Source organism: Salminus brasiliensis, chromosome 15, assembly GCF_030463535.1.
Source record: "Salminus brasiliensis chromosome 15, fSalBra1.hap2, whole genome shotgun sequence".
NCBI lineage: Eukaryota > Metazoa > Chordata > Actinopteri > Characiformes > Bryconidae > Salminus > Salminus brasiliensis.
In genome coordinates this window covers 25,667,739-25,690,578 of record NC_132892.1, presented here as the reverse complement: position 1 = coordinate 25,690,578, position 22,840 = coordinate 25,667,739, and the positions used below count along the sequence as shown (strand labels likewise).

Genomic DNA, 22,840 nt, shown 5'->3' with positions numbered 1-22,840 from the left:
CATGGTTATTCCATCACTGCAGTTGGCAGCTGGGTTGGGGAAACTGAACTGTTGATGAAACATTTGTGTGATATATGTTATTGAGGCTGCCTGTGGGAAAAAGATCAATTTCCGCTTCATTGAAAAGCTGTATAAGTATGTAGTTTAGCATTTGTGTTGGGTTCCTCTGCTCTATCTCCAGGTGGAGATATGAAATATCTAGCCACCATTTGAGACACCATTTGAGAAAGCGACGATATGGTTCCATGAAAAAAAAAAAGTACAGTAAAAGTTCTTCAGACTTCTAAACGTTTCCTTATGAAATCAAAATTGGTGGTGGAGGTTCTTCTCCATCGCTCCAGACAGCCCTGTGCAGCATCTTTATTTTCAAGAGCATGAAGTTCAAGATCTTGTGCCAAAGCGAAACTCTTTTCTCAGGGCTTGAAATGTAATTGGAAACGATGTACCTCTGCAGCATGTACTTTGCACAGCATTACAACAACAGCCAGTGACCTTTCCCAGGCCGGATAACCTTGTTTGGCCTTAAACTTTTATTTTAACACAGAACACTGAAGTTGCACTCTGTACTCTCTAAAGGTCCTCGAGACAAACACGGCTCTGAAAAGCCATGGCAGAAAGTCCACTGTGATTACTGACCACATACCTGGTAAAAACTAATACGGTGAATTGGCTTGTTTTAGGCACCGAAGCACATTATTGAAAACCATTTCTCTCAGCTAGCTTTATGGTTTTAACTGTAGAAACTCCAGATCCTATTAGAACAGATGCAAGTCAACATAAATACAGTAAAAAGGAACATGAGTTTTTCATTCTGAAGAAAGTAGGTGAACTCCTGTGAGCTAGTCTAGTGAGGTTCTTCTGGGTGCCTCTAGCCAGCACAGGGTGGATGTGTTCAATTCCATCACCAGTTCAATTTACCAAACCAGGTGTTGAATAATAACTATAAATATATAATATTATTATATAATATAATTTTTTGGGTTTTTTTGCTGAGTAACTTTGACTGACCAGATTAGGAGCTTTTTCATTCTAACTTTCACAGGTGCTGAAAACTTTCGCACAGCACTGTACATGCACCTCATTTCCATACGTACCATAAGTCAAATGTTGAGTATGATTTAGTTTTTCAGTTTAATCACTTTTGGATTGTACAGATTGTGTAATATCTTCAGTATGAGAAATTTTCATCACATTGCACTCTTGCAATTTTGTTTTACGGCCTTTGAGTCTTTTCAGCTGTTTTAGTTGAAATAAATAGTTTTCCATATTTTTTTGGATGCATAGTTTTGTGTGCTAAATGAAATCATACATTTTATATGGCCACTTCTATTTAGAAACAAGCTGTTTTTGTTCATGTGTCTTTAAGATTGATATGTAAATAACCTCAGTTCTGATTGGCTGAGCCGTCTGTATTGTATCATCCAAAAAAAAAATTGAAACACCCCTTTTTACAGAAATGCTCTAAAATGACAAATAAAAAATAAAAAAAATAATAAAAATAATACAAATCTTTGTAAATTGAAAATGAATCCTGTAAAATTATCAATTTGAAGATACAATGTTTTTGCATGGCTGTAACAATATTTCTTATGGCATTAGCCCTGTAAGGGTCCACAAACAAGACTCATTACATTCAATCAGTCGCTGATCACTATGACATCTTTGTAAATGAAAACAGGACGCATGATCCAAATGTACTCTAGCATCTCTAACTAGCAAGCGCAGGTCATCTTGTGTCGAAATCCGCTGTCTTGTCCGGTGTCATATCCAATTCATCAGGAGAGAACGGACGTGCTTGTTTTTTGCAAACACGCCGATCAAATTATGAGGGACGGCACGCGCTCGAGCATTCGATTTCAAGAAGTGCGGCTTTTATGAGGAACTACAATGGCAGACTCTGCCATCGCTATTTACAATAAATCACCACCGGCTCCTTTTCTCACTAATTACTCCCATTTCTAACACGAAACCAACAACAAACAACAAAAACTGCTTTTAAGAGCAAAGAGGACATTTGTGATTTTTCAGGTTGCCTAAAAAGTGTACCCTTTTTTTTTTGTTCCAAGCTAATGGGCTACATAAGCTTCAGAAGGAGCTGGAGTTGGAGGTGGCAGGTGTGGGGGTGGGGGTGGGAAGGGGCTTGGGGAGTAGCAGCGCTCTGAGTGGTCGTGGTTCATTACTGAAATCACACAAGAGTCGCACGTCAAAAGCAGAGAGCGAGAGAAGGAGCTGTATTTGTCATGTTAATGAAGGGGTTTTAATTAGATCAGGCAAATACGCTCTGGCTAGCATGTAGGAGCCTAGAGGAAGCGCATGTTTGTTTACTGTTAGTCATTTGTTTATTTGCTTACCGTGTGCGGTTCGAGACCAAAAAGTCACCGACCGCACGGCAGGATGGATGCTGCCCGAGCGCTCTTGGCCAGGAGTGTCCCCTTTAGCGCTTTGCTAAAAGTGTTCTCCACTTCTTGTTCATCTTCTCTTCCCAAGCAAATCTCCATCACTTCAGTGTCAGAGGAGAGCAGAGCTCAAACTTCATGTACAATATGTCTTTGTTCATCTACTCATGTTCCCATAGCAAACGCATCTGCACATTCCCATCCATCCCAAGCAGAGATTTCTCCAGATTCCGCCTGAAGTACATCACAGCATGGACTTTCCATGGACATACAGTACACATTAGTCTTTGCGTGAAGACTGATGAACCTAGTGCTGAACCAAATTCACAATCCACAAGCCCGGGTTCCTCCAAGAAACCTTAAGCTCTTAGCTGTTAATATCTTAGTGCCATGTCATGCTAAGCTTAGAATAACCTGACTGCCATCTGACTACAGCGAGTGCAAATGTCACACCGGAGCTAGCAAACCTGATTCTTTTGAATCAGATTCAAATCATGATTCAACTCAAACCAAGCCGAAGCTTGAAGATAGCAGCAGTCCCAGCCAACATGCTCATGTGGGGCTCAAATGGGTGGAATATGGGCTAGGTGGGTTCCAGGTGGGCACGGGCTCTGAGTGGATTTGTACATGTTGTGTTGTAACTGGGACCCAGTTAGGCTTCCCAAATGGGCCCCATCATTACAGCCCACCGTAATCTTACATGGGTCCCATCTAGGCCATCTAGCCATGTGACTCCACTGCTGCGTTCTCTTCACTGGCATCCTGTAGCTGCTGCCTGCATCAGATTCAAAACCCTGACGCTGGCCTTCAAAGCCCAGAACGGACCAGCCCCTCCGTACTTGATGGCAATGGTCAAAAGACGATCCGCACCTAGAGCCCTTCGAGCTTCAAGTACGGCTCGGCTCGACCCGCCATCCCTCAAAATCCATGGAAGACAAGAGTCCAGGCTCTTTTCTGTCCAGGCACCAAAGTGGTGGAACGAATTTCCTCTGATTGTCTGAAAAGCAGAGTCGCTCGCTGTCTTTCATGAGTACTTGGGCGAAGAGTAAAATAGTATGGTCTCCATATTGACTTGTGTTTAGTGTCTAAACTTAGAGGTGTCAATGAATTTTTAGCATATTCAAACTAGCTGAGGTTATTCTTGGGTAAATAGCAAAGCCCTGAATAAGAGCGTCTGCTAAATGCCTTAAATGTAAATGTAGGCCCCTTGTGCATTGTACAACCCAGATGGGGCCCATGTTTAACCCCTCCTGGTCCAATCACTTAGCCTGGTGGGCATCCATGTGTGGGGCCAACATGGAACCTTCTGGTTTGCAGCTGGGCTACCTATACAAGCCCCACATGGAGTTCTCCTCCATCTAGTAGGAAGAAATATCTAGGAACCAATTAGCAGCACCGTTTCACAGTGGCGGACATACGCCTGCATCACCCTGCTCAGTTCTCACTGGTTAATGCCACATCGCTTTGCTCCTAATTTGCATATGTTAAAGTCTGCTCAACTTTGTTGCGGTGCAGACTCCACCCACTTCACAACCACCAATGTTCGCACTAGCTCTGGTCACTGGAAATGGCCAGCTCCCATTGAAAATGAATGAGTAACAGGTGATTTGCTGGGATACTGAAAAAGCAGTGGACCTTCAATCCGTCATGCAACACTGCTGTCTTCCTCTTGAATGAAAATCCCTCTGATCGTGTTTGTGTACCACAAACTGACATCTTGTCTTCCGCACCTTTTGCTCTTGTTCCTCTACTGCTCACCTTCTCGTTTTGTCTTCTAGTTCTGCTCTCACACTCTTTGGTCCTGTAGCTGTGTTTCCTGTCCACCTCCCTCACATCCCACCCCCTGACAGACAGCATGGTCATTAAAGTAGCAATGAAACAACCATTCTGCCCTCCAGCTCTTCGTGATTCTGCCACTGATAAAATCTGTTCAACACACACACACACACACACACACACATAACCCACACCCTCTCACATCCTTACACTGTCATACCCACCACTTATATGCCCACAGCTTGACACTAAGCTGAAAAGGCAAAGGTTCCAGGTGCCAATCACCTCACTGTTCACTGTATGATCCTAAAATCCAGTCTGTATCTCTCTCCTTCTCTCTCTCTCGCTGTCTTTTCCTCACTGGTCTCTCAGGTCTACCAGGGGTCACTCCTCTCCCTTATCTGCACCCACCTACTGACACCATTAAACACAACAGAAGAGAAGTATGAGAAAAAGTTCAGGACTCTCATCCTGTCCAGACGTGGAACCTACCGTTGGAATGATTCACATAAGTCGACCCATCAACTGGTACATGCTGGTCTCACTGAAGCCCTAGAAGTCTAAAGTTTTCATAGCCCACATTAATTCAGGCCAGCAAGGTGTCAAATCATCCAGGAAGTGACAAAGAAACCAGGCACTACATTGACAGGACTTCAGGCCTCTCTTGCCTCAACTAAGGACGATGTTCATGGCTCAATCATCAGAAAACCACTGGGCAAGAATGGGATGCATGCCAGAACAGTATGGCAGAAACCACTGCTTACTTATAAGATAACAAATGCTCATCTCAAGCTTGTCTAGAAAAACATAGATGACCCATGTGGGTTCTGGAACAATGCTTAATGTCAGCCAAAACCTTAACACTTCTTTTACTACTACTAAGTAGGAGCTTTCTACCAACTGTGAAACATGGTGGTGGTAGTGTGATCGAACGATCAGAACCTGTAACTAACAATAAATTTTTTCATTTAGTCAATTAATCTAACAACTAATTTTTTTTTTTAGATTACTCTGTCTAATAATTGTCTAATGTGTTAGCAATTAAAATTGCGGATGTGGACCTGATGACCCTGCGCTATAAGGGGCTCAGAAGCACGACTTAAAGGGCACCTTAAACGCATGTGATCTATAAGACTACGCCCTGACTGGACTTTAGGAGGCACAAATGACACATAGCCCACACAGCTCACGAACAAAAAAACAGACATTTTGTGGTCTATATCTATTGGCAGAGAGTGATTTAAGAACGAGCTAGGTGTGTTTTAAAGATCCCGCAGTATCAATAAAAGCCTTAGCAATCTACACTGGACGATTAAGAAATGGTTAGCAATGCCACCTTCTGTGTGAAATACTCCCACACTTTAGATGCATGCAAGCAATTTTTTTGTAGCTGCAGCTTGCCCTCTGGATAAATCCATGCTTTCAGTAAGCGCGGTCATCTGTGCTAAGCATCGGCACACGTTATGTGAAGCGGCGTAATTTTACAATTAATTACGTTGACGCGTTGCTTGAAACTATTTGCTCTACATCTGAGAGTTTTTTAAGACAAGGCCAGGTCATCTGTTCTATGACCTGAAGCTAATGCGCAGTTGGGTCATGCAACAGGACAATGATCCAGATCCCACAAGCAAGTCCCAACCCTACTGCTCCCAAAATGTTTCGAAAAAAAAGGTCTAATTCACTATATGTTCATATGTTTGTGGAAACCACTTCTAATGAATGCATTGTAGCATCCATTGCTGACACAGCTCACATACAGCTCATATAGTCCCTGTAGAGAAGTATTGCCAATAGAATAGGACTCTCTGGAGCAAATAAACATAAGCATATTATCTACATGGGCTAGACGGTTTAAAGTCCCCCAGCATTGAGCTGTGGAGCAGTGGAACTGTGTTCTCTGGAAAGATGGTGCTGCATCTAATACTTTTGGCAAGGGCTGGGGGTGAGTTTGAGTGGTGATCATCCAACATCCTGACCTTACTAATGCTCTCATCACTGAATGCAAATCAAATCAAATCAAATCCCAGTCCTACTGCAGAGTATACAGTATAGACATATTGGACAAAAGTATTGGGACACCAGCATTCATTATCTCTTCCAAAATCAAGGATGTTAAATAGAGTCTCTCCAGCTTTTGTTGGGGTAACTGTCTCTACTGTCTAGAGAAGACTTTCTACTAGGTTTTGGAGGAGCATTGCTGTGAGGATCTGAATGCATGTAGCAACAAGAGCATTAGTGAGGTCAAGATGTTGGATGATCACCACGCCACCCCATCTCCAACCCAACCCAAAAACATTGGATGGAGCACATTTCCACTGCTCCACAGCTCAATGCTGGGGGCTTTGTACCCCTTTAGCCCATGCCTAGAACAGATTCGTGTTTTTCTGCCATATTCTTCATATTCTTGTGGCAGTGCTTCCCTACAAGGACTAGGCAAGCATATGTGTGTGTGTGTGTGTGCATTTACACATCTGTCAGCAATGGGTGCACCTTAAAGTAGCTGAATGCATTCATTAGAAGGGGTGTCCACAAACATTTGGCCAAAAATGTGGTTTAAAAAAGCCTCAAATGAGGAAAACACACTAGGCTGCATCTCCCAGAGTTAGTGCTAATACTCGGACACATGCTGCTGTATCAAAGGCCCATCAGTAGTCTGCTCACATCTGTGTATAACTAGCAAGATAAAGTGAGAGAGAGAGAGAGAGAGAGAGAGAGAAAGAGAGACATGTGCCAGTGACACGTCTCAGTTCAGCTCGCCCTAAACACACTCTGCTACACCTCATCAACGAGCCGCATGTGACGCCCCTCCACAGATGGTGCAGTCGTTACGAAAGCACCACACTTGCGCGAGTGCGCGCACACACACACAAATAACACAAACACTGAGGCCCTATTACGTTTGATTGATTGCCACCACCAGCTATCATTTATCTGAAGCTCTATATAGTCACCACCGCATGTTAGCCAATTTGGTAATCCTGTTTCCGTGAGGAAACCGCCACGCGTTTTCTGCTTACCCTCTCGCTCCGTAACTGCGTTACCTTCTATAAATGTGTTTCTAGCACCTAAATGTCATCTCTCGCGCAGTAAGTGTGTAAGTGTGTCGTAAGAGGGGTAAATTAATTAAAATGTTGCGGGTTTAGCAACAGCTGAGGCCTTATGTACTTCTCACTGGTACAGCTGGACCTCGGCCAAGTAAGCAGCAGACAGCTTGGTGTCTGCTCGCGCACACACACACACACACACACACATACGCACGCATATACTCTGCCCACACTCACACACAGGACTCACTCTGTTTGCAAAGATCCTTCCGCAGTGCTAACCATTAACCTTCAACGTGTAAAAAGGGTCTGTGCTCCCAAAACGGCGCTAAAGAAGGACATCAGGCTCCTATCTCCAACTAAGCAGGCTGCATTCCAAATGACAGTTTGTTCACTATCTAGGGCACCACTCTGACCTTCACTACAGCCAAAAATGTCCCTGGCAGAGGCTAGAGGGGCTTCTATGCTTGTAGTGAAATCAGTGGAAGGTTTAAGTTAGTGGTCTCGGATTCTAGTCTTGGGGTAAACAGCACCAGAGAGTGTCGTGTCTTCCCTGGACCAAAACAAATGATTCAGCTTAAAGGGTCCATCTCACTGAAAACTGCAGTGTTACAATTTGAATCTGGCACTTGTTCTTTACACTGTGTCCACATTTCATGATGAATAGACCGATAGAAATGCTCCAAAATGAACAGATCTAAAATATCCATTAAAAGTTCTAGTAAGGTTGCTAGTACGGTTACCCCTGCCAATTCATGGTGTTTAAGCCTGGGCTGTATTTTGAATAAGGCATAATACTAAGCAGCCTATCAGAAAAGAGTTGACTGACATACATGGGACAGATGGGATGATTTTTACATGGGGAAGTGGGGTAATGTAATTATTGCCAGAGTTTCTCAGTGATCGCTGTCCCGTCCGATTGCGCCGCGTCATTTTTACGGACTGTGTGATCTTGCATCAGTAAAGATTCTGGAGCCGTTTTTCGGTAAAGAGCCCTAGCACACAGCTAAACCTGTTAGACTATCTATCCTATTGACAGTGAGTGAGGTATCTAGAACGTTACCTGGGAGGCCTAGAGATTGTTTTCCACCCACTGTAAAACAGAAGGTGATTCCACTGTCACTTCCTAACAGTGCTGGTGGTTAATCGGATGCATTAGGCCAGCAGGTTCAGCTTGTAAGGTTCTAACCAATGAGAAAAGCCTGCATGGCTGTATCTTCATAACACTTGCAGATTGTAAACACAATTGTAAAACCTCTATTAGGCGCGGACGTGTAATGTAGCAGCGATGGTTAAGTTCTTAAGTTCTTCGCACCCAGAAACCGAACCTGAACTGATCACTGAACCTTATCCCACACATGTGCCCTTCGATTTACCTTCGATCCAGCTGGAACTCTGCTAGAAGCATAAATAGGTTTAGAGGAAGCGTGAAAAACGCCAAGCACCTGAGCCTAAGCCTTCAGAGGAGACAATCAGAAATGGTACATGGTTAACAAGTCCACTCTCTCTCTCTCTCTCTCTCTCTCTCTCTCTCTCTCACCCATTCCTTCTCTCTCTCTCTCTCTGTCTCTCTCTCTTTCTCCCTGCAGTGCTCACTTTTTTTTTTCAGAACACCTTTTCCCCCTGGCTCCAGCACAACTAAATATAGGGAGCTCTGCCGACAGCTCGAGCCGATAACAAATGGTAAGCAGAGCAGCTCCTTCCAAGCATGACAAAAAAAAGGAGTTGCCATTTTAATATTTCCCCCACCCGTATTCAAGCGAAGCGGGACTATGCTGTGGATTTTACATATTTTGCTATTTTATTATCATATATTTCACATTTTTGATATGCTCAAATACACTGCTAGCGCAGTATCACAGTAGAGGCAATCGAAGACAGACTAACCATGTGTGAACGTTTATTTTAGCGCATTGCTATCAAGAGCAGGAAGAATAATTGCTTGGTTTATCTGTTGAATTACTGCACTGAGAGGCTCCCGAGCTCAGTCAACGTTTTGGCCCTATCATCAGGAGATTGCAAAAAATCCAAGAAAGCTTAATTGGCCTTGCTCTCTCAGAGTGGGTGGGATGGCCTTCATCGTCCAGCACAGTGCTAGCTGGGCAACCGTTGTTGATGTAATGTAACTCAATAGGCAATTGTTTATTGTTCTCCTCCAAGCGTGTTGAGGTGGTGCTTGTGTTAGCAGCACTGTGATAAGACGAAGTGGCGCTTCGTGATAGGGGGAGTGATAGGGGGAGTTCCACCCATATGGAAATCAGATATGGCCACATATACATTTACATTTACATTTATGGCATTTAGCAGACGCTCTTATCCAGAGCGACTTACAAGGTAACTCGTATTACAGAGGAGGGCCAATGTAGTGTTAGGAGTCTTGCCCAAGGACTCTTATTGGTGTAGCACAGGATAGTCACCCAGACTGGGAATCGAACCCTGGTCTCCCACATGGTGTAATAGCTCACTAGCTGCTAGTGGTTTTATCTGTTGTGCCACACCAACCACGATATATACACGTTTATCATAAATGACTGGGATGTATATACCAACGTTTATGCACTATGCTCCTCAGCACTTGGTGACCTCGATCACAGTTGATGGTGGAATACCTAGGAGGGATCTAGACATTTCCCCAACTGACTTGTTGTTCCAATGATGGCATACTATTCCACACAGAACCACACTGGAACTAAAATGAGCTCTTTAGAACCACCCATTCTCTCACTAATGTGTGTAAAGGCAGACTGCATGGCTTGGGGCTTGCTTTTACACAACTGTGGCAACAGAACTGAATTAAATGACTAAGAGGTGTCCCAATAATTTTGTCAATATTCTGTGTGTGTGTATATTTATACATGTATTGCCATATATCAGGTTTCCGTATGGGCAGGTTGTGAGTGAGAATTAGCGATGACAAAATTGAGTAGTCTGAACATTCTTGCTTCCTAGATGGCAATTTTGTCATAACTCCAAAGCTAGGTCAAATATAGTTCGAATGCTATTTGATTTCTAGTGTAAAACACTATACACATCTATTTGACAAATACATGTTATTCTAGAGAGTAGCAAACTCCTCCGCATAAAAAACAAAGAGTTTGGACAAATTTCTGAAAATGACTGGACGACTTGTAGACGCACCCCAACAGCAAAAAAGAAAGCCATCCAACAAACACAGCTTAATCACAACAGCTGCCTCATCCGTCCTATGAGCTTCCACATGGCCAGACAAGCGGACACGTCACGCCTTCTGTTGACTCAGTTCTTCGCACTCAATGAATTAACGGAAAATCTTCTTTAACCCCCCCTAAAATCTTTAAGATTCCCTGATTCTTCTTTCAGCCATTCCTAAATCAGTTAGCTTAGCAGCAACTGTTGCTAAATCGTCTAGATTAGCGCAGCCCAACAACAAAATCACAACCAGACTGACTTACCCAACACTCCTAGTCTGTAGTTGAGAGTGACCACGATGACGTTGCCATAGCTGGCCAGGATACTGCCATCGATCATGTTCCCTGTGCCTTCCATGTAGGATCCACCATGAATGTACACCATGACTGGTCTCAGACCGTTCTCGTCGTGGATATCTGAAAAAATAAAGGAGACGGCAGCAAGCATATGAATATCTAGGAGAAGACGGCAAGGGAATTTCTGGCCCATGCTGTGGTTAGTTATGGTGATGAGAAGTGACCGATATCCATAGTGTGATTCCAGGGTTCCATGGACTCGTAAAAATGCAGGTGTTTCAGATGAGTTTTAATCTTTTTAAAGGTTCTTTAGGCCTTTTAAAGGTTCTCCACCCTCCAAATATGGTTGTCTATGGACCTAAAAGTGGCCAAAGAAGCATCTGTATATTTTTTAAGACTGTAGGCCTTCGCGCTCTGCTAATGTCAAAACGCCAAAACTTCTATTCACTGTTAGCTTGTTTCACTGGGTTTATTATTTATTATTTATTATGGGTTAAAACTGGCTTCAGATCCGTGCTTGATCTCAGATGTTTGACACGTACATAGCACATACTCAATGCAGCAAGGGCTAAGACTCCAACTGCAACCAGCTCCCATTATCTCGCTAATTTGATCCTTAGCAGAGGAAGACTTCATTTACACCAATCAGTGCTCTTGTAATGTTCCACCTTGAGATGTGTGCTAATGCGCAGAGTGGGGCACTGGATCTTCAGACTCAGAGTCCACTAGGCCATTTGCAGTTTTCCCCTGCCCTGATTGTTGTGGCTGATTAGCAAACGCGGAGCAGAAGCTGATTATAAATGAAGGGGTTGGTGAAACCCGAGTCAAAATCACAGGTATCATTCCACAAATAGCCAGCAGGCTTTCAGAGATCATAGGCGGCCACTGCTGCTCCTGCTGCTCCTAGCCTCATTAACAGCAGCTACTTTGAGTGAATACCTATGAGGGGACCATGAAGAAATATCCCAAAATATGCTATCCTAGCCCCTTTACCTCTGCTTAGCATAAAAAAAGAAGCCTGTACTAATACCATCCAATAGCACCAGGCACCATATTTATCTGTCCGTCATTTAGCCTTAGTGTCCTTTCCCTAAAACCCTCTCATAACCTTAGGTAAGGACAATTGTCCCAGATCACTATAAAACTTTAGACGTATACCTCCAACCTCTACATTCACCATGTTTATTTTGTATTGTACATTGTATTTATTTACAGAAGCTAAAAGCCCTGTTTGCCTGAGTACAAGAAGCTAGCCTAGCATCAGTTCTTTCAACTGTAACAATATCGTTACATCATTCACTATATTCATTTCTCCCTCATTTAATAGCACCAAACTTTTTCATTCAATTAAGCTAATGGCTCTGTTTCCTCTAATGGAGATGTTCCACAAGGCGTGGGTGGAAGATGCTAGCCTAGCATCAGCTCCTTTTAAGTGAATACTTATGGGGGGAGCATAATGGGAAATAGAAAATAGCCCAAAATCAGTGAAGAAGAAAGCGCTCTGGGTAAAAGATGCTAGTTTATGCTAACTTAGCATCATTTTCCATTACTTTCAACTTCAAACCCAAACCTAAACTTATGAAAGACGAAATCTGTCCCAGATCTGCATAAAACCCCAGACCTATACTTCAGACCCCTACATAAACCATGTTAACCTCTCCTGCATTTAAAAGAACTGCATCCATGTATTCATTTAAGCTAACGGTTCTGTTTGCTTTAAAGGAGATGTTCCTCAAGGCCTGGGTGAAAGATCCAAGCCTAGCATCAGTTTGTTCCATCTTAACCATTAATTTATTAATTCATTCATTCATCTTCTAATCCACTTCTTCCTGGTCAGGGTGGCAGTGGGTTCAGAGACCACAGAGAATGATTTTGCACAAATCAGGAATACCCCTGCACAATATCAATCCTCTAATGTGGATGTTCCACAAGGCCGGAGTAGATGATGCTAGCCTAGCATCAGCTGCTTTAAATGAATACTTATAGGGGGAGCATAATGGGAAATAGAAAATAGCCCAAAATGAGTGAAGAATAAAGAGCTCCTGGTAGAAGATGCCAGTTTATGCTAACCTAGCATCATTTTTCATTACTTTTAACTTTAATCCCACACCTAAACTTGTCCTTGATCCGCATAAGACCCCAGACCTATACTTCAGACCTCCACATAAACCATTTTAACCTCTCCTCTCTCTGTATTCTTGTATTTGTTTAAGCTAATGGTCCTGTTTGCTCTAAAGGAGATGTTCCTCAAGGCCTGGGTGAAAGATGCAACCCTAGCACAAGATGTAAGCCTTAACCATTCATTCATTTATCTTTTTACCCAGGGTCGCAGTGGGTCCAGAGACTACCCAGGGTCTTTCGGCGCAAGGCAGGAATATCCCTGCACAATATCAAACTAGCCGTGGATCAGCGTAGAGTGACTTGTACCAATACCATTACACCATTCACCATATTCATTTCTCCTTCATTCAGCAGTACCACACTCTTTTATTCACTTAGGCTAATGGTTCAGTTTCCTCTAATGGAGATGTTGCACAAGGCCAGAGTGGATGCCTAGCCTAACGTTAGTTCCTTTGAGTGAATGCCGAAGGGGAGGGGGAGCATGATGAGAACCCAAAAAACAAAGAAAAAAATAAGAGAAGCCTGAGTACAAATGGATGCTGGGTGAACAGAGGAAAACTGTAAGAAGACAAGATTTTTGCCAGCTGCTGATAATGCTATGTATCTCAAATCTCTACTGCTGATTATCCAGGCTTGTGTACACACTCGGCAAATGGCCTCGGCGAGCCTGTGCAAAATGTCAGATCGAATGAGAGCAAATGCTGCAAGGATGGGGTTATGATGATGGCTAGCCTATAGCACACGAGTGCCTATCGCTGTCACCCTCTGCGGGTTCTCTTTGTTTTCCTAACACTCTGCAGGTATAGAATACACCAGAGTGGCTAGCTGTTAGTGCACTAGCCACTCTGGCCCTCTCTCTGAAGTGGAGTCCGGCAGGGGTTTGCGCATTAGCGCTAACATAGCAGCATGACCCCTGTGTCTAGGGCTTTATCCAAGACCCCCGTGTAATTGGTATTCAGTAAGCGCACTCTGTTGCATGTGCCTTTGTTAGCCACATGGGGTGGCTAATACACACAGACACACATGTACACACCCATGCACACTCTCCAGTTCCTCACCCTCTGCAGTGCCTTTGGGCATGTGGACTGCTTAGGCCCCCCTGATCATTAGCCCCACCTTTCTCTCCAACAGAAAGCAAAGAGTAATAGCGTAGATGAGGGGAAAAATATGAGTTAGGAAGAAAAGGAATGAGAGTAAAAGAGTGTGAGCGAGACAGTTGGAGCAGAGAAAGAGAGAGAGAAGACTGGAAAACAAGCCATGCTGACAGGTGATTAATCTCAGCCAGGTTTTGAGCGCGAGCCAGGCGGCACGTTAATGCGAGGGCATCTATTTCGCAGCTCCTCGCTAGTGTACGACTTTCAATGTCGCCATTCTTTTCATTACGCTGGACCGTCGGCACACCGCACTCTCTTATTCAGTCAAGCTAATGGTTCCCCGTCTCCCTACTGGAGATGTTCCATAAGCCTGGATAGCACCACCAGTTTCCTTTGCTTAAATTGTAACCTTAACCACTAAGAGAACATACACTATATGTCCAAATATATATTTGTCAATGCCTGTTCTAATGAATGCATTCAGATCTGCTGACACACAACTAAATGTTTCTTGCACACACACAGCTTGTCTAGTCCCTGTAGAGAAGGAATACCAATAGAATAGGACTCTTTGGAGCAGATAAGCATGAGCTAGTGGGCTATAAGCCCCCCCAGCATTGAGCTGTGGAGCATTAGAACTTTTGTGATGAGTTGGTCATCCAATATCCTGACCTCACTTATCCTCACTTGTCGCTGAATACAATAAAATCCTCACAGCAATACTCCAAAATCTATTCTTCCCTGGGCAGTAGTGACAGTTACTCCAACAAAGGCAGGATAAACTCTTTTTTAATTCCCTTAATTTTGGAGGAAACCACCAATAAGCAGGCATTGCAATACTTCTGTCCACAATAGTGTTTCAAACTAGTCACAGGTCAGCATAAAATGGCAAGCCTGTACCAAGATCATCGCCTTACATCATTCACCAAGCCTTTAGGCTTAACACAGTCTTATTTAGTCAACCTAATGTTCCAATGGAGATGTTCCACAAGGCCTGGGTGGAAGATGCTAGCCTAGCATCAGTTTCTTTTACTTAAAACTTAAGTGTTTTGAGAAAATATCAAACTAGGTGCTTCAAGAGGTTCTTGAGGTTAGTGAAGCCACAGATGAACTATTTATGACTGCCAGAAAAAAAACACTTGGCTGTAAAAGAAGCTGAGTGTGAAGAACGTTTAAGAATTTTTTTAACCTGTTTTAAAAATGTTCTTCACATATCCTCACAGATCTCTTTCACAAACCTGGAAACTTCTAGGACATCAGTGAAAGATGTTTTTGTAGTTTTGTGAGTGTACTATTACACCGTTCAACATAGTCATTCTCCATCATCCATCAACATAGTCATTTCTCCACACTCATATTCATCTAAGCTAATGGCTATGTTTAGTCTAATGGAGATGTTCCACAAGGCGTGGGTAGTAGATTACATCTTTTGCTAGCATAGAACCAGTTCAAGATCAATCCCTTTTATCTACATCTCCAACCTAGCCACCGTTAGCAGGAAATGGCTAACGTACACCAACAACTTTACATCATACACCACGTTGATTCTTTTTGATTTAGCAGGACAACACTCTCTTTTTCACTCAAGCTAACAGTTCAGTGATTTCTAGTGGAGATGTCCCACAAGGCTTTGGCCATTTGTATTCTTACCTAGCTAGGATCAGGGTATACACAGGGTCTATACTGACTTAAACCATTATGAGACAATCCGAAACCAGGCTCATAGCAAATCTGTCCAGCCCAAACCTGCACCTCATGCACCCTATTCCTCCTTCATTATAATGCAGTAGTAAATTAGCGAGCGCTCCATTAACGACTATGAAACATATCAATGGAGCTTTTTACCTAGTGGAACATCTCGGAAACACGTTAAGAAAACAGAGTGCTTCCATAAAGTTGTCAGAGGGCTGATATGCATCTCGGAGCACTCAGAGCAGCAAAGCAGTCTAGGATGCAATTTAGGCCCACTATTACCACACTGTCTGAGTGTTGCTCCTCCTTCGCTTGCAGGGGACACAGCCGACGCCGCTGTCATGAGATTGGGCTGGACGTTTTCTGGACGTAACCAGAGGACGGTGAACATAAAAAGGAAATGTTAGGGACTTTGCTTTCAAGCAAATAAACATGATCTGGGGCAGAGGATGTAAAGGCACGGCGAAGGGACTTGCTGTGTCCCTACGCTGTCATTGGTCAGCGGTTCAGTAAGAAATAAAAATGTTCCTGGTCTCCCTCGCTCTGATGGCATTAGGTAAGAGAGAGACACACACAAAAAGAGAGAGAGAGATACAGAGAGAGAGAGAGAGAGAAGGCATAGCGGGGGTGACTCTGCAGCGTTTGTGCCCCGGACATTCATCATTGCCAGGACAGGCTGAGGGGGATAATATATTCCCCTATGGGCTGAACGGCGCCACACACATTACTCATCTTTATACGATGAGAGAGTGGGAGGGAGAGTGTGAGAGCGCCAGAGTGAGAGCGTGCGAGAGAGAGAGGAAGGGAGGAACAGGGGGTAGGGTCATCCGAATTTTCCCTCTGTTTCAGCAAGTCACGAGTGTTAGTAGAGAAAGATGTAGATGGTTGTTAGTTAGTACATGCAGGAGGTGCCAGAGCATCCTTTGTGCCCAGAATGCTAGTGTGTCTGTTCAGCTGTAACCACCGTAGTACGCTGAAGAATGTGGCGCACAGGGGTCAAATGTGTGCCACGTTTCCATGTGAGTAAAATATTTTCAGAACAGGCCTAGCCATACGTCTATCGTAGAAACTGTTGGACAGAAGAAAAAATGGCCATTCAACTGAATGAACCCGAGTGGCGCAACTGTCTAAGCGTTAATGCTTTTATTGAAAGAGTTTGATCTCTGTCATTCATGCCCAGGAGCCGTCCAGGACTGCACAATTGGACCTACCTCTCAGCCCAGCATCCAGGGCTGAGCTAGCCAATACTAAAGAGCTTATGCTCCATTCTGTTTACCTCGGATTTTGGATGTCGGAGCTGGGAATGGCATCACAACCGAGTTAAACATTATGATAACTGTACAGCAAAACTGTTTACCAAAACTGGTTTGACAAACACCTTTACCAGTGTTTTATGGTGAATTTAACCAAAATATGGCTTGTTAGCACTGTCCCAGGTTAGCATTGTTGGCGGTATCAGTTAATAACAACGCATTATAAGATATTTTGCACATCTCTGGGTTGGTGAGGCTCTCCTGACTTCGAGTAGGAAATCCAACTTGTGGGGTTGTTCCAGTACAGGTTTCCTACTTGGAACTCGGAAATTCCAACATCCCAGTTCAAATGGAAAGCCGCATTATTTAAGCGAGTTGGCCGTTAGCTTTTTTTTCCCTTCAGGTTTACTTTTTTTAAAACAACACTACATACCATTGAGTAGGGTTGGGTGGAATAACGATAATCCTGTCTACCGCGGTATTTAAAAATGTTGATGATATCTCAACATGAGGACAGTATTTCAAAACTATGATGTGTCAGACTGGTCACACTCTGAAAACAGGTGGGGGAAAAAACAAGCCCACCATAGTTGCCTAAAACCGAGAGATTAAACAAACCTGGATGAAAAGGTCTACTAAATGTGCCTAAAAACAGTCAGAAATACTCCTAAAACCATTTACTTGAATTGCGAGATGTGAGTCTCGGTTAGCTGGAACACGGCCTGTGCTATGATGTGTTTCGAACCAGGGTTCGATTCCCGGTCTGGGTGACTATGCTGCGCTACACCAATAAGAGTCCTTGGGCAAGACTCCTAACACTACATTGGCTCTCCTCTGTAATACGAGTAACCTTGTAAGTCGCTCTGGATAAGAGCGTCTGCTAAATGCCATAAATGTAAATGTAAATGTAAATGTGTTTAGCCTACTAGCTAACTTATCTATATCTAGATAGTCAGCTATGAGTCCATACAAGGCAGAACCAGTCTCAATTCAGACACTCAGACACTAGCTTTAATGGTCAACACTTGTGTCCAGAGCTCAGCAGTTGCACCAACAGCAGCTGCACTGGGCTGGCTGATACTCGGTGGAGCTGTAGCTGATCTGGTTAAGCAAAGGCTAGCTTGGCGAGTGAGCTACAGATCCAAACCCATGGGAAAAAAACCCTAAAATTTAGTTTATAGGTGGGGTTTCTGTCAGCCAGACTTTGTTCTATGAAAAACATATTGTTATCCTGCTAGCTAATGCTAACCAGCTTCTCTCTACTGATTCGACACAGTTTAACATGTTATTTTTTTAGACTTATGGTTAAACATTTATCAAATCATTGATTTAAAACCGTGCACAGTGTTCACTTTCGCTACTCTGCCCTCAGAAACATCCCATTTATTTATTATATTTTGGATATCGCCCAAGCCAAGTTTTAAAATGTGCTAAATGTAGCTTATGATCTCAAATAACAGTCATTTGGACCCAGTGCTAATATTAGCTTAGCAAAACAAAATGTCTTTGTAACTTTAAAGGTGTGACTTTTCCCATGCATTGAAAATATGGTAAATATAATTTAAGACCAGGCTAGTAGTGAAGTAGATTCACAACCTTTGCCTCCATCCTTCGGGAGATTACAAATCTAATCACCAGCTGTGCTACAGAGAGCCCAACTGGCCTTGCGCTCTCTCTCTCTCATTCTGGATGAATACGACTGCCCTCCCTCGATTTCCAGTCAACCACATGAGTCATAACATTATTTGCCACCTTAGTGGCGCATCTGTCTAAGCGTGAACCCAATTGTTGGGAAATCCCGATTTCAATCCCTGCCATTCATGTTAAACAGCTGAAACCTTCAACGTAAGATTGACGGGAGCAGTATGGCAAGGTCAACTACTGCCAAAAGCAGGTAAACTCAAAGACAATATAACATTTTTTATTCATGTGGAAATAAAGTCCAGGCATTGCTAGTTTTAGCAGGACCTGTATTGGGAGTTGTAATGTTTTTAGACCTGCTTGCAGGCAAGCCAGCTCTGTCATATGCCGTAATGTCCTTCATAAGCCTTCAGTCAAAAGGGTAATTGCAGCCCTCGTATATGAATAATGACAAGTCAGATTTCATGGTGCCATCAAAGAGGAGTCAAGTATTGCCCCTAGACAGACAGCATGACTTCTATTGATGTCGCAAACCTGAGCATTCAACGTCACCTTCTAATAAAGCCGTTAAAGCTAACGCCTTAGGCCTCCCATTCAATATGCATGTAAACCAATTAAGACGTGGCTGACGAGTAGGGATCTTTCAGTTCGGTAATTCTCCAACCAGCTCTCTGGTTGTTGTTAATTCTCAAACACAGGCCTTTTTAATGGCACCCATTCCTCATAGGCCATGTAGCACTTGCATACCAAAACAAAACATAAGGAGGAGGAGGGTCAAGGAACCCTTCGCTCTTTCCTAACTACTCTACAAATGTAAATGAAGGTGTCAAGAAGGCTTGCTGCCACAGAACAAGAGCCACATTTGGTTCCCTAGAGAGACTTTCAATAGATTGCTCTTTGTAAATGAAATCCATGAGTAATTCTTTTTTAATGCTTAAATTATGCAGAGGTTCTTTAAAGAGGAATTCAGTGGTCGAGGCGAAAATGGTCATTCTGAGTGGATTTATTATGAAAGGGTTCATTACTGGGAAACTTTACAGTGGTGGTTGATAGAAACCACCGCAATAGAGGCCGCAATGTTTACAACACCGGTATAGCCATTTTATTTACTCTTAGAAAGTACCAGTTAACTGCTAAATATAACGTTTATGATTAATAAATTGAGGCTAATTCTTTGGAGGCCATATGGGCCTTACAATGTCCTGTGTGTATCATGAAACCTTACCATGAAACCATGTATTTTAGGCCAAAACTACCTTAAACTAATGTAAAAACGTTTGTGTGAGGCATCAGCTCATGTATTCGTAACAGGGTTGGGTCCCTCAAAGTCTGTACTTTTAAGGGTACAGACAGTCACTAGCAATGCCCCAAGAATCTACTGTTCTAGAAGGGTGAAGACTAGAACGCCCCCCCCCAACACATGTAAAGCCAGCCACTACTCTGATACAACAGCTAACAGACACCTGTGCTGACCAACATCACACTGGGAGTGATGTGGGGATGATGTGGCATCAACCCACCCTTGAGAGAGCAAGGCCAGTTGTGCTCTCTGGGACTCCGGTTGCTGATGGCGAGCAGCATGACCCAGGATCATAGTGGCAGCACCTTAATCCACTGGACCACTTTGAGGTTTAAATTGCACTCATGATGGTATAATAGTGAAAACTACTTTGCCTAACAACGCCCTGTGTGTATCTCTGACCCTTAGATTATGTTTTAAGCTAAAACTACATCTTTAAACTAATGTAAGACAGTCTGTCAGACATCAGGCCCTTATAACCATTTTTGTGCAATAACTTTCTGCGGTGTAGCTTTTATAGGCATTGAAACCCAAAGACTATGTATATTTCACTACTAGAGAGCATTTCCACCCAAAGAACCCCCAAATATCGGACTGACTTTGCTTAAATTTAAAGCGCTTAGTGATGCGGGCAGTTTGATTGGTCGTTGAAATTCCACTTTAAACTCTTAGGGGGGAATTTAGATGGCAATAGTGATTCCTTAAAGAACCATCGCTCCAAATAACCCTTTTTGGCCTTTGTGTTTCAGAGTGTACGCCTGGAAGGGGACTCCGTGGGTGAATTGTGTAGGTGCTGGAGCAGCTCCTCCATTTACTGAGAGGCTCTCTGTTCTGCAGTGGAGCTCTATACGGAGAAGGTACAGCCTCGAGGGAGCCAGAACGAGTAATTCATCGCCACTGCAGATGCGCACGCAGTCAGCCAGCATCGATTGTACCCTCCTGCACAACTCCCGCTGCCGTCTCTCCAGAGCAATGAAGACCAGCCGACGGCACCCAGTCGCCTCACCGCTCCTTTACCCTAATGCTGGGATTTTTCTGTATTCTCCTTTCTGGTGTTTTTTTTTTTTTTTCTGCAGCACAATAACTCTTGCATGCTTGTCTGCTTGACTTTCATCAGCAAGATACTGTGGGTTAAAACATTGCTGTGGCTTTGATTATCCTGTCAGGAGGATAGTGTAGGGTTTTCAAGCTTATTTTATTTCTCCCCTTTTATTACTCCGCCAAGAAACACCCAGAAGAAGAAACGGTTCCAAGCTATCATAGTAGAACATTGCGGAATACGTGATGTTGGAGATACAACGCTTCAGTCAAATTTACTGCAGAGACAAACTGTCAGCATAGCTGGCCTTATCGTACATGTGATGGCATTTGAGCTAGAAACTGTTGAGCAGATAAAAAGCACCAGAAATGCAGATATGAGATAATCAAAACTACCACCACTCTCGTTTAGTCAGGTAGTGAGGGGGAAATGCCTGGACCCACTCACCTAAATGTATATGTAAGATAAACACTTATACTAATGCTGTACAATAACATCAGATTGTTCTTCACTCTTGAATGTAGAGTCCTAGAGTTCTAGCCAAAATCTTTACAGGTGTCCTAGAATGGAAAACTTGAATCTTGCAATCTTAGAAAAATAAAGGTGCTACGAAGGGTTCTTGAGCGAGGTTATTTCAATTGGTAAAGGTTTTTCACACTCTACAGGTTCACTGTTTGACAATAACTGTTTCCTAATGATTAATGATGTTTATGAACTAATTAATAACAATAAATAAACATAAATTAAAGAATGCATAAATTTTAATGAGTGGTACCACATTTTTACCTGTTTGGAATTGTATTGTTTTAAGGGAACAATAACGCTCTATTCTATTAGTGAATAATCTGATTATTTCAAGTCAAATAATGCTAGAAACAATGAAAACAATGAAAAAACGCAAATAAATGTAAAATGAGCTGCATTACTTTTAGTCACTTTTTACTTGTTTTTCTTTTTTTAGTTAAAATGTCTAGCAGCTTTTGGTAAGTAAATTTGCTGGTTTCAAACAAATTATGCAGGAATGTGAACTTGAATGCTTAAAACAAGAATATCAACTGGAACATTTAAATATCTATAAATACGTCAATAAACTTTTAATGTTTTTACAACATACAGCATGAGATATGTACAGGCAGTGGAAGGAAAGGTATGGATTTTGAGATAATTGGTTAATATTGCTTAAAATCAATGCCTGTTGTCTGGCTCTGCATCACATTTGCAGAAGGTCATAACAGTAAAAGGGTGCTCTGCTAAGTGCTGAAGATTCTTGCAATGAAGGGTTAAAGTATTTCGAGACTGCAGTTGTCATTTAACATGGAATTGTGCATTAAATTTGGAGAAAGCACTTGTTCCATTAGTTGTGTTGAGCTATTTCAATCGGTCTTGTTTGATTGACTTATTGCAAACAGCTGCAATTTTGTACATTTTGCTAATAAACCTCCGTGGTCCAATCATTTCCACTGTATGTCATTTAAAATATAAAATATGACATGAAATGACATGATGAATTATGCTTAAGGTGACCTGAGATACGATAAAAAAAGGTCAGTTTTAATTTCATTGTGGCTTTAAATGAAGCTTTGAGGAGGCTCATCTCATTTACATGCTTTCTGTAGAGAACGATTCATTGAAAGGTTCTTTAGGGAAGGAACCCTTTTAGACAGCTTTATTTTTAAGACTGTAACATAATACGCAACATTTGATGGGCCCAAAAGCTGTTTACCACAGGAAAAAAACAGCTTACCTACATTTAGACACTAAAAATCAGTCAAAGCGTACCTCGCCCATGTCTTTCCTTGACGACAGTCCCATTTTCCAACATGAAATGGTCACAGAAAGGTCATATCTCATGCACGTCTTCCATCTCCATGTAATTTATCTCCAGTCATCGTTAGCAAACAAGCCTTCCGCGGCACTGTGGTGCAGTCCAAAATACTAGACTGCGCTCACTGAACCGCTTTCTGTTCTCCGAGAATTACTGCTGTCACCCACATCTGCCATTTGTCCAAGTGGAACGCCA

The 22,840-nt window shown here is 42.8% G+C and overlaps 1 protein-coding gene across 4 annotated transcripts in view; it reads right to left on the bottom strand.

Annotated features, from left to right (window-relative positions):
* nlgn4xa (neuroligin 4 X-linked a) overlaps positions 1 to 22,840 on the bottom strand; it is a 118,982-nt gene that overhangs the window by 68,864 nt on the left and 27,278 nt on the right. For all 4 annotated transcript variants that reach the window (XM_072657176.1, XM_072657177.1, XM_072657179.1 and 1 more), the window contains one exon: positions 10,648 to 10,800. In XM_072657176.1, coding sequence (XP_072513277.1) covers positions 10,648 to 10,800 — 153 coding nt within the window. The remainder of the gene's footprint in view (positions 1 to 10,647; positions 10,801 to 22,840) is intronic.